Below are 12,840 nucleotides of genomic sequence, written 5' to 3' on the forward strand. Positions count from 1 at the left end.
AAAGCCAGGTTCAAATCCTTCCTCAACCCTTTCCTTTGATCATTTCCTTTGTCATGATCAGTTACTGCACATCTACAATGTGAAAACCAGGAAAAGTGCATTTGAAGAGGGAGGCTTTTTAATGCACTTTGAGGCACCCCGTGTCACAACCACGAGCACTGCTAACTTCTCAAGAGGGGTGGGGAATTGGCTTTGAGTCCTGACATGGGGTCTGCAGTGAAGTGTGTATTTACCTATTGTGGGAATTCATCTTTCTGAGGACTGTGAAGTAGTTATGTAGGTGAGTCACCTTTTGGAATGGTGATAAAATGAACATGGGAGTCACTGTAACTAACCGAGTAAGTGCTTCTGTTATCATTTGGACCTTGAGGATAAAATGTGAGGGGAAAGGCATTATAATTTCTTTGAATTTTGACATATTTGCCCAAGTGTGTATCATTGCACATGAGGTCAAGGCCACAGAATTCTAAGGAAGCAAACAGCCCTCTGGAATCCAAAAGGCAAGTCTGGTATACTCTATCTCCATACTCAAATTCAAGGTCCAGATTAAGTTTAGCCTATTTCCATGGACAACTCACATGAGAAAGGTATCAAACAGCAGGTATGAGGAAAGCTCTGCACGGTTTGAAACAGAAGTCTCATGCAAGGTATTAGGGAAAGCTGAATTTGTTTATTGTAAGTGCCAGAGGAAAACAATCAAAGACCAAATTGTGAAAAGACATTCAATATTCATTAAATAACACATAGCCTCCCACCTGACAGATCTATTTCACTGTAAAAATGAAACCAAGAATTCTGAAATCCTGAGACTATCGGGGGTACATGGGGACAATCAAACTGAAGATCTGAAGAAAGCAAAGGGATTTCTTTCCCCCCTCTGCCTTTCTTTATATTGTTAAATTAAGCAGAAAGTCCCCCAAGTCAATTTACAAACAAAACCCAAAAAACCTTGCCTTGACGTCCAGTCATCCATTCATGACATGCTGTGACTTGATTAATGTAGCTCACAAAAGCACGGTTAGTAACGGGTGTTTGTTACTGCAGCCACACATGCATAGACCTGACTGACTCAGTCTCCTAATGAACAGACCTCAGGGGAAATGGCTTTAGCAGGAAGCAACTTCTAGAGACTAAATGAAGATAAAGGGAGTTCTACTGGATCAGGAAGCTGAAGGTATGGAGCACCTCGCCTGATCTGGGGTGGCAGTGACATGGGCCCCTGGTCATCAAACTCTTGTGGACAAGTCATTTGGGGATAGAACTGAGTAAATTTCAAAGCCTGCATAGCCCTACCCGCCTCCCCATCCTATTCCGTATTAATGAACACATGTGCTTGGGGGATTAACAGATGATTTTTTTATCTAATAAAGAAGATGGATCATTTCTGGAGTACATTTTTGGAATCCATTCCAACAGGAAATAGATTCACAGATTATGACATTCTTAGAATCATGTGGGTCCTGTCTTTGCTAGTGCACCCCATCAGTTAGCCTTCTAAAAGGGGGACAAGAGGATTTCTCCACACTCTCCTGAAACCCCCAACATCCGGATGAGATGGGAAAATCAGCCCTGGTGGAATTCAAGGGCAGTGAAGACAAATGGCTCTTCACTTGCAGGTGAGTCACCTCAGAGACTTAACGAGGTCTTAACTAGATTCTAAAGCAGACAACGGTAAAAGTATTATTGAACATTTACAAATTTCAGATGGGGACAGAGAAAGGACACAGATAAGGTGCACCGGGCACTTCCTGTAATTACCTTTACTCCTTACACCTGTATGGTTCCCTAGGCATTTTTACAACCATAAGCTTATTCCCAAAACTCTCTGGCCTGCTGAGCCTCCCGCTATTAATGATATCCTAACTCGGGACCTCACAGAGGCTTTCTTCGCCGGGATTTCTCACTCACTCTGCACTGTCAAGGGGCTGCTCTTCCTGTGTCATGCCAATTTCGTTTAGCCTGAGGTTGTGTGCGTGTGAACACGCATCCTGCACGGAAGCTGCAAGGTTCCAGCCTTGGGGAGGGGAAAAGCTACCGAACACACTCTCCATCCCCAACTAAGGCTTTGATTACCTGAAGCGGAAAGCATGAAGGCACTGCTGTTAATGAGACCTTGGCCATCCTTCGCTCGCACCACGACCCTGGCGGCCGGCACCCTGCACCCTGCACCCTGCACCCCGGGGCGCTGGGGGCGGGGCGGGGTGCAGGGGCGGGGCGTGCGGCCGGGACACTCACTCACCGAAGGTCGTGCCGGCCTCGGGCCTGCTCACCGAGGACACGATGACGAAGCCGAAGCCCTCGTTCTCGCCGCGCCGGATCTCCACGTCGTAGGGCTGCACGGCCGTGCTCACCACGCCGCTGCCGCCGCCGCCGCCGCTGCCGATGCCGCTGGTGCTGCCGCTGCCCGAGCTCACCGTGTTCAGCGAGTTCTGGCTGCCCTGCGGGGTGCGCTTCTCCTCCGTCAGCGACGCCGGCTGGTTGCTGCTGTGATGGGAGGAGGCCGGCGACGGCACCTCGTTCTCCGCTTTGGGGGCTGCATGTGAGCGCAAGGGAGAGAGGGGGGGAGGAGGAGGGGAGGAGCGGGGGGGGGGGGGGGGGGGGGGGGGGAGGAGAGGAGGGGGGAGAGGGAGGAGGAGAGGGAGGGAAGGGGGAGGAGAGAGGGGGAGGGAGAGGGAGGGGAGGAGGGGGAGGGGAGGAGGAGGGGGGAAGAGGGGAGGAGAGGGGAAGGAGGGAGGAGAGAGGGAGGGGAGGGAGGGAGGGAGTGGTGATGGAGGGGGGGTGAGGGGAGGGGGAGGGAGAGGGGGAGAGGGGAAAGGGGGAGGGGGAGGAGGGGGGAGGGAGGGGAGGGGAGAGGAGGAGGGGAAGGGGAGGAAGGGAGGGGAGAAGGGGAGGGGAAGGGGGAAGGGGAGGGAAGGGGGAGGAGGGGGGAGGGGGAGGAGGGGGAGGGGGGAGAGGGGGAGAGGGAGGAAGAAAGGGAGGAGGGGGAGGGAGAGAGAGGAAGGAGAGAGGGGAGGGGGAGGGGGGAGGGAGAAGGGAGGGGGAGAGGGCAGAGGGAGGAGGGGGAAGAGGGGGGAGGGGAGGAGGGGGAGGAGAGGGGGGAGGGGAGAGGGGGAGGGGGAAAAGAGAGGGGGAGGGGAGGGAGGGGGAGAGGGGGAGGGGAGGAAGAGGGGGAGGGGAAAAGAGAGGGGGAGGGGAAGAGAGGAGGGGAGAGGGAAGGAGAGGGAAGAGAGGAAGGGGAGGGGGGGGGAGGGGAGGGGAGAGGGGGGAGGGGGAGGGGAAGGGGAGTGGGAGAGGGAGGAGGAGGGAGGGAAGGGAGGGAGGGGGAGGGAGAAGGGGGAGGGGGAGGGGAAAGGGAGGGGAAGAGAGGGAGGGGGAGAGGAGCAGAGAGGGAGGGGAGAGGGTAAGAGGGAGGGAAGGGGGAGGAGGAAAGGGAGGGGGAGGGGGAGGGGAGCAGAGAGGGAGGGGCAGGGGAGAAGGGGGAAGAGGGAGGTGGAGAGGGAGGAGGACGAGGAAGAGAGGGGGAAGGGGGTAGAAGAGAGGGAGGGGGCACACAGAGAAGGGGAGTGGAGAGGGGGGAGAGAGGGAGGAGAGAGAGAGAGGCCGGGCTGAGCCAGCCCCTGCTCCGCCCGCAGGCCCCCCAGTGCGCAGGGAGGCTCCTGGCTTCGGGGGACAGCGAGGACGAGGACGAGGGAGCCCCAGCTCCTTCTCCCAGGCAGCAGCTGGGGACAGGAGCCCGGGGGCAAACCCCTAAAGAGCACAGCAGCAGCCTGACTGTCAGCACCGGCTCTCGGGCTCATCGTGGCTGCCAGAGGCGCCCACTCGGCACTCGATCCCGGGGCATGGCCCACAGGACCGCGAGGAGCAGGGCAGGTGTGGCTGCACGGTGAGGACCCCCACCTCCACTTCGGAGCCTCTGGCGCAGGTTCACCTTCTCCTCACCCTCCAGAGTCACCCTTCTGCTCAGCTCTCCAGGCTGCTTTGCTTTCCGCTTTTCTATCAGGCAGAGAGGGCTGTGCATGTGGACTTTACCGTTCAAATCACCATATTGTGGGATTCTTGACAACACCCAGCAGAGGTATACTTAGTTTCTCTTCCTACCTTCCAGATGTCATTGTCTACTCTGATCATACTCCTGGGTACATTAGCCTTCCTCAGAATGCCAGTTTTACTGCCTCATCAGGTGACATAAAGCACACCAAAATAGCCAAAATAATAAGCAGGAGTGACCCACATTTGACGCTACAAACAAAATGTGTGTTCAAGTTTTGGGTAAGATACTTACTCTTGAAGCTTCTCCCTTCATATACTTTTTTATTGTGGTAAAATATATGTAACATAAAATTGACCATCTTAACCATTTTTAAGTTTATAGCCTAGTGGCATTAAGCACAGTGACAGTGCTGTGCAACCATCACCACCATCCATCTTCAGAACCTTTTCGTCTTCCAAAATTGAAGCTCTGTACCCATTAAACACTAATGAACCATTTTGCCCTCCCCAACCGCTGGCAACCACCATTCAGCTTCCTGTTTCTATGAATTTGACTACTCTCGGTCTGTTATATAAGCAGATTCATACAGTCTTTGTCCTTTTGTGAGTGGCTTACCGCACTTAGTCTAATGTCTCCTTATAGATTTAACATGCCTTTGATCCAAAGCTAAAAACCCCAAATATTTTAATATTTAAAAAATAAATCTGAAACAAAAATGCCATTACTCTATTATTGGGGGGGGGAGTGTCAGTAACATCGAAACTTTTCATCCCATCTCAAAAGCCATTTCTAACAGACTGCTACAGACTGTGTGGAATATTCTGAGGTCATAAGTGAGCTCTATGGGTATAATCCATGACTGATTAATACCGTTTTCCACAGTTTCAGTACGGTAGGACTCTCCTATTGGAATCTGATATCTTAATTCTGTACTTAATTATGTGCCATTTAAATGAATTATACAATTTTTTTTAACAAGGGGCCAGTTTATTTGGTAAGTATCTGTTTTACTAACATTAAAGTTCTGAAGAAATGATAATATTTAATGTCATATTTCTTCAGTAATTCAAGTGATACAACAATCTGCTTTTTCTGCACTCTTTCTTGACTATTTCGAGGCGGGGGCTGGAGACACAGTGAACCACCAATGTGGGTGCTTTCAAGACGGTGGGTGAATGGGAAGGAGATACTTACACAATGAGCTGTCTCAAAATGGCAGATCCTGATACAAAAGTAAACCATGATTCACAAAAATGGCAAGGAAGGAATGCCAAAATTGGAAGGCAGTTGGAAGAAGGAGGGAATTTCTGAGGGTTCCACGGAGAAGGTTTTATTTGAGTTGAGCTGGAAAGGGTTTGTATGTTTTGAAAACTCAAGTACTTTAAAGCTTGTAGACAGGAGGAACGAGTCAAGGATGGCCTAGAACTGGCCAGTTCTACCACCTTCTTACAGGGGAAACAAATTCTGGCTTATTACATATGAAAGGCAACAAAAAAATAAGGTATCACTGACTCTTTTATGAGCTTATTTGGTGGCACAAAACTGATTGTTGTTGTAACTTGAAGCAACAGTTTTCCTGTCTTTTATAATGACCTCTTTTGTTGAGAATTAACATCAAATGAAGAAGGTGACTAAGTTCTGGTTGGCAGAGAGAGAAGGAGAGGTAGGGTATATTCAACTAGTCCTCTTCTAGAAGATTTTGCTGAGCGTGTCTGAATGGCACATTAAAGTACTTTTGAATGACAGTAGTTTTGCTGGATTTAAGAGAAGCAAACCATCTGGAAATTCTGAGCTTAATCACATTTGCAAAGATTTGCTAAAATAGATGCTTGAGGAGGCAGACACAGGAAGGGGGCCCTTTCTGTACATAAAGTGACAATGAACTGTCTAAAGGAATAAATGAAAAACATACCTGCAAACACCACTTTACGCCGCACTGTGAGGTTCACGTGGCCTTGCTTGGCAGCTTGTTGCATAAGCTGGACCACCAGCTGGTGTGATTTTCCAATTACTGGTGTCCCATCCACACAGATTAATTCATCCCCAGACCTCAGGCGGCCGTCTGTATCAGCAGCACCCAGCGGTACGATGTGACCGATATAAATCTGTTGAGTAATTGGATGATGGATGAAACGTTGACCTTTTGGTTTACTATTATACTGATGGCCTTCACATTTCTGAGAACAATTCATTCATTCATTCATGTCTGTATCCATGCCATAAACATTTATTGAGCACCCATTATGTACCAGGCCATTTTGACAGTTCTACAATTCTTAAATGATGGAAAAGTAATGATTTCTTTTTTTTTTTTCTTAAGTTTACTTGTTTTTTTTAGTAATCTCTACACCCAATGTAGGGCTCTAACTCAATACCCCAAGATCAACAGTTGCATGCTCCTTGGACTGACCCAGCGAGGCATCCCAAAAGTAACCACCTTTTGTTTGGTTCCTTCGGCTTCATCTGGAGTCTGGTGAGGACTCACTCTTTTTCCCCTTTGCAGAAATAAATCACTTTACTCCTTTGTTTGCAAATCTTTTCTCCTTCTCGGTTTACCTTAGAATCCTCCTTCAGGAAACTCTGGAAATTATAATAGTAATACTACTTTTCTTTAAAGGTCCAGCATTCTGCCTTGCATTAGGGAATGCAAATAAATACTGAATCAAGTAAAGTCTGGTTTGACATTTAATTTCTGTACTTTTAGCACGTGCATGCAGAGCAGTCTTTATATGTAATGTCTTGTTACATTTGCCATTTATTAAACCTGAGCAAAAATATTTGTGCTCTCCTTGCCTTCTCACTAGATGATAATGCTGTAACTACCTTTACGTAGTATTTATAATTTATAAAGAGCTTTGACAAAGGAGTGATTAAGCATATGGACTCTGAAATCAGACCCTTTCCAGTCCTTCCACTTACGAATGCTATGATCTTGGGCAAGTGGATTAACCCTTTTAAGTCTTTATTTGATCATTTGAAACACAGGAATAAATTCCTGGATTTGATGGAGAAGTAAGAAAATGTAGGTTAAAAGCCACTAGCATCGGGTCTGGCACTTAGGAAGTGCTCAATAGATAACATTTATTTTTATTATGAGGAAATTAACAGTATTAGTTAATTAGTCTTTAGTTCTTTCTTCTCCTTTCAAAACATTCCTGCAGTGTTATACTAAGTTTATTCTAAAGATGAGGGAACTGAGGACCAGGGAGGTTAAATGTCTCCTGACTACTGTTCAGGGTTCTTCTTCTACTTTGGTCAAGACAGTGGTCCTACCTCTTCTGATCTTTCATGTCTTGTCAAGTGCTCTCTATGCACTAGCTACTGATGCACAAAGCCCACTCCCTGCTGGCCAATTTAACAAATTTGGCCAGAAGGATCTGGCCCTCATTTTATTAGTTGATGCCTATTATTTTGCTTTTTGTTTTTCATTTCCTTTGATGGAGAGTTCCAGATGCTTTTTATGCACATGAATACAACCTTTAAAGAAAGGCACTAGTCTCTCCTTCTTCAAGACAAAAAGAGCTCCCCAGAACTCAATGAATAACCCACACCATTTGAAATGAAACAGTCTGCGTTGCACCTAGCTGGACTCAAATCTTGGCGATTTGCTACTGCTGCCAATTTGCTTTGACATTGTAGAAAACAGCCTTGGGGGAAGAGGTAGACAAGAGACTCACAGGTTCTCCTGGTTCATTTCCACCCAGAATCCTAAATCCAAATCCGGTCTCTTTTCTCCAGAGGAAGATGTCCTGTTCTTGGCAGTCTGGAACTGCAGAGAAACAAAGATGGAAGAGGAAGGTGATTTCTCTCAGAAAAGGAATTAAGGTGAACACATAGGAACAATCCTGATGGTGCCTGAGCAGATGACAGCTTTCCAACATGGAAAGAAGCAGAATTATCTGGATGGATGACAAAACAGAGGACGCAAGGTGGAAACAAACAGTGGGACCGGTCATTGAGCCCTAGGTTTCTTCAAAGAACTAATCACTGTTTGATAACTCCTAATCAGGCCCAAGCCATTATCCTGGACTAAACCAGAAGTCAGTGTTGACCACTGTCCTTGGTAATGTTGCCAGAGAAATTAAGGCAATTAAAACCATTGTGTGCTAGACTATAAAGTGGGTGCCCACCTCTGAGGAAAGAGCTGATGCTGAGTCACAGTGACCATGGAAACAGAAGCTCACTCTGAGAAATTAGAAACCCTGATCCCTGGTCAGTCATCTGATGTTATACCAAGTAGAGTATGAAAGAAAATAGCTTGACTTACAAGAGTTTTCAGTTTTTTAAAAAACGGCACTTTGTTCTCCCTTAATCAAGATCAGCAACCTAATAATTTGATTTTGTTAGATCATTTTTGCCAAAAGTTACTCTTGATCATCCTAATATTTCCTAATATTAAAAAACTTTTACAAAGTTTATTGTGATTTCAATGGCATTACCAAAATGGAGCCAGTCTTCCATATTCTCAACATGAATGGTGATCTGATCTATAAAAATGTTCAACATCAATTTTCCATATTTTATTATTTTATTCCTGGAATGACTGCTTTGCTCCAAAATTTGCCTATAATATCTTAAAATTGTAAGTATTAACTTATTATCCAATCACTTAATATTGTACTCTTAAAACTCAGTAATGGTCCAAGCTTTAAAATAAAAATCTCATTTATTAAAAGAAAAGTAATTTCTGTAAGACAGTGCTCACTGTACCTGAAACTGTTCTAGGTACCACTCTGTTACTTAACTAAGTTAATAAAAAATTTATTTCTATTTAATTCTTCTTTGTTTTAATGTATACAAGTGTGTTTTATGGTCTTTAAAACGACACATCTTTTATTTAAAGGAAAAAATGTTTTAGTGGCAGTGAATCTTAAAGGAGATTCTCAAATACTGTTCTACATCCTTTCTAGTTTATTTAATTAGTTGGGCTCCGGATTGAAGGAGTGTGTAGGCCTGAGAGCTTAATTCTCATCTTCTTCAATTTTGTATAGTGGGGTAGGGAAGAAGAAGGCGGCTGTTTAGATTTCAAATTGGCAAGAGTGACTCACCCACTACCTTCAAATGTACAGTGTATGAATAATATCCCGAGAGAGAAGAAACTAAATGAACAGGTAAGTACAAGTGAGAGAAGTTTGAATCCAATATTTTTGCCTGAGCTATCTTAATGCCGCGAGCTTTAAATGGTGCTTTATGCTCAATGCTTTTTTATTATAATTGCGGAGGCTAAGCTGCAAGACTCCATGGAACAAGCAGTTAGCTACATCATAGGACTCCCATAAACACAATTTGAGAATGATATTTTCTTGAGCACACTAACGTAACAATATTTTCTTTCTTTTCGAGTAGCTGGCTAAAGGGTATTTGCTCTAATAGCCTCACTGAAACAACAAATTAAATCAAGTTGGGTCTCTGTCTTGAGTTCACTCAAGCAGGAGGATTATTTCCAAAATAGACCACGGGTGCTTTCCGGCCAGCTCTGGGTTCCTGGCAGAGTCTGCCTTAAGTCTGCTGAGCCCTTTGCAAACAAGAGAAGGATCTCAGCAGAGACATCCAGCCTATACCCATTTTTCTCAGCATCATTTAACACAAGAACACGTGCCCTTTCTACAGTGACACCAAATGTAGCAAGTTTCTGCCTTCGTTCGCTCATTTAGGTGTCAGCTGTCATGGTACGGGCGGGTGTGGCCAAAAGACTTAGGCTTATCATACAGTTTAGTCCATAGGAAAAAAGCGTTTGTGTCTCTCTGAAAATCAATGGGAAAATTTATTTTAAATAAATGGCAAATTTATTTAAAGAGCTTCCTGTTGAAAAGGAAGGTGCTCAAGGACACTGAGGGTGTGGAAGATGCCAATGATGAGCTAGGAAAACACGGACACAAATATGATACACCAACCCAAACATGTTACAAAGAAAGTCTTTTGGCACTTTGACTTTGGCATTTTAACCATTATATCTTTCCACCAAACAAATTCCATGTACCCAAATATGTAACTTGAGTGATAAGTCAATAGTAAACCGTGTTACAGAATTATAGAATTTCTCTCTTGTGTTCTCTGCTGCCACTTCTTCCCAGGGGCCACTGAAGTTTCTAAACCAGTCCCCCCACCAAATGGTTTATTCTCTTCTTCATTTCAGGCAGATTTTACAAGAATTGAATTTTTTAGGAGGCAGCAGGAGAGAATTATCTTTCTGATATTAATATTACTTATTTTTGGAGACTGAATCAAAATGAACCAAGAAAACTTTGTCCAGTTTTCTTCCTTTTTAAGCCCTTGCATGGGGGCAATGTCAGCAGTTACCTCCTTTGGTAATGCCAGCGATAACTCAATAAAACTGTCAAAAGACTTCCTTTGATAATTACAGAGAATGGAATCACCAGGTTTGCAGAAAAACCTCCTGGTGTCTCCATTACTACAGACACAAATGCCCAGACTTAGATAAAATGTGCCCATCACTTTTTATTTCATCCTGTCTTTGGTCTATGCTTGGTCAACAGGAGCGCCATAACACGCCTGTTCATGGCAGTTCTCTTTCTTCCCTCCCTTTTCTGACTTTCTCCCCAGCCCCCCGGGACCAATGACAACATCAAACAGTATGAATAATAATGGAGGAATAAAAGTTTTCAGCGGATCCTTACTCTGACATTCTCCAAAACTCGTAGAATTGATCTCTCTTTCTCTCTCCCCCTTGCTCAATCCCGATGCAGGCGAAGGTGACATAGCTGGAATATTAATTTCACAATTTTGCAAAGCTTAATGTATGTGCTTTCTCTTACTTCATTTTAATTTAGTTTTGATTGATAAGGAACGTGCAGTTAAGCTTTCACAGTAAAGGTCATGGCTGCTGTGGGTTTTAAAAGACTACAGTTTGATTCTAGCTTTTTTTTTCATGGTGCTTTTCTTGTCAAAAAGCTGGTATTTACAGTTGTTCCACTGAGAGTTTCATACAACTACCATTACCATCTTAGACTCTTCATATTTATACCCTAAAGTATACATTTTCGTATGACCTTGTTTTAATCATGTCATGAACTTTGGGTTTGTCTAAATCCTGATTTCCTTTTGAAAAAAAAAAAAAAGTATACTTTTGTTACTGCCACACTATTTATTTCAAAATGTATCAGATTCCCAATAGAATTCATTCTTGTACTAATAGCTGTTCAGGTGAATTCTTGGCAATTCAGTCCTTTTTTTTCTTTTTTTTAAAGATAGAGAGAGGGAGAGTGGGGGGATGGGCAGAGGGAGAGGAAGAGAGAGACTCTCATGCAGGCTCTGAGACACTCTGCTCAGATCCTAATGCAGGACTCGATCTCATGACCCAGGCCAAAATCAAGAGTCAGATGCTTAACCAACTGAGCCATCCAAGCACCTCTGGAGAAGTCTTTTATTTAGAGACATAAATCATTAGATCTGGCCAAGATCTGAACAAAAATAAGAACTGTTATAACAGCTCTTAACATCTAGAAGCAACCAAGCTCCTTAAACTCACTATAATAAAGGATCCAATTGACCGATTTCAAATGTGTGAGCATGTTTCTCCTGAATAGGACAGGTTTACAATGTTGGTACAATAGCTTTGACTTTTTTCTTTCCAAACTATTTTGTCAACAGGCACTGTTTCAACCACATACTTTATTTAGACTTTTTGTAGTACACACTGGTGGATACTAGTTGGTCTTCCTGAACATTTACTAATAAGATCGTATCAGGGTCATTTTTAAAGACATGTTAGCAAATTGATATGTTGCTAGAGAAAAGACAACATGGCTTTTAAAGGTCTTCCATGCTTGCCTTTGTTTTTAATTATACGTTAAAGCCCTTCAAGGGAACTTATTAACACATCTGCAATTAAGATTGATTCGTTTTGATACTGGTGTTTTGACAAATGGCCCTATCAAGAATATGGTATTTTGCCCAGCATTTGGACCATGTGAAGGAATCTGATCAGAGATTGTGTTTATCTTCACAATGCCCTTTACAGTAAAATGAAATATAAGAAAAATATGTTTTCAAAATAAAAAGAGGATAACCTGGGTCCAATTAAAGTATTATTCCTGACTTCAACTTCCTTGTTCTTCTTGTTCTTCAAAATACTTCTCCTGGAGTATTTTGTTCATTTTAATATGTCTTGGGGGAGGGGCAGGGAATCGCATCTAACAAGGCTACATGCTCTATTTCCCACCCACTCACCCCCTACCCTCCAACCACCTCACCCCAGGGCAAGATGAGATTAAAAACCACCTAAGGTAATGGGAGAAACGGACCTGGGATAAAGCAAAATACTGCTTAAGACAAGATTGATGTGGGTTTGTTTGTAGTACTGTGAAAAGAAGAAAATCTGTGACAGAGACCAAATAATTACCACTGGAGGGAGGAGGGAACGTCTCATCATTATGCTCATTGAGTGATGAGAGAGAAATCCATGTGAATCTTAACATCAATTAGGTTGCTACGATCACTCAATTATGGAGCCTCCAATCACCAAGAAGAAATTGATTCTCATTTGTGTTGTTAGATCCTGTTCCTTAGATGTTATAGAAAGTGAAGACAAAACTGGCCCCAGTCCACATATTTCAGTCTGATAGTCACTTGAACAATTTAGGTGCTTAAATAAGCATCTGGCTGTGTCGTAAGAGTACACATTTTACTTCTTTTCTTTCTGGCAAAAAGTTTTTGGAAAATTTGATTAAATACCAAATTCTTAAGGAATTTTGCTTCCATCAAGGCGCAAACGGTATTTGAGCTGGAGTCTCCTGTTAAATGGATGTGTTAGAATTGTCTGTCAATCTCATGCCCCACCAGCACTTCAGAACATGATTTACTTTATCACAAAAAGATTCACACATGGG

The 12,840-nt window shown here is 43.9% G+C and overlaps 1 protein-coding gene across 16 annotated transcripts in view; it reads right to left on the minus strand.

Moving 5' to 3' along the window:
- MAGI1 (membrane associated guanylate kinase, WW and PDZ domain containing 1) overlaps positions 1 to 12,840 on the minus strand; it is a 643,927-nt gene that overhangs the window by 20,953 nt on the left and 610,134 nt on the right. For 13 of the 16 annotated variants that reach the window (XR_005988846.1, XM_041761401.1, XM_041761398.1 and 10 more), the window contains 4 exons: positions 10,630 to 10,713; positions 7,669 to 7,760; positions 5,904 to 6,096; positions 2,240 to 2,533 (listed from right to left, as the gene is read on the minus strand). Coding sequence is in view for 15 of the 16 variants with exons in the window: in XM_041761401.1 (XP_041617335.1) it covers positions 2,240 to 2,533; positions 5,904 to 6,096; positions 7,669 to 7,760; positions 10,630 to 10,713 (663 nt within the window). In the remaining variant the exon portion in view is untranslated. The remainder of the gene's footprint in view (positions 1 to 2,239; positions 2,534 to 5,903; positions 6,097 to 7,668; positions 7,761 to 10,629; positions 10,714 to 12,840) is intronic. The other 3 variants (XM_041761405.1, XM_041761399.1, XM_041761400.1) reach the window with 1 other exon arrangement.

The sequence above is a fragment of the Vulpes lagopus genome, chromosome 7 (genome assembly GCF_018345385.1).
Source record: "Vulpes lagopus strain Blue_001 chromosome 7, ASM1834538v1, whole genome shotgun sequence".
NCBI classification, from domain to species: domain Eukaryota; kingdom Metazoa; phylum Chordata; class Mammalia; order Carnivora; family Canidae; genus Vulpes; species Vulpes lagopus.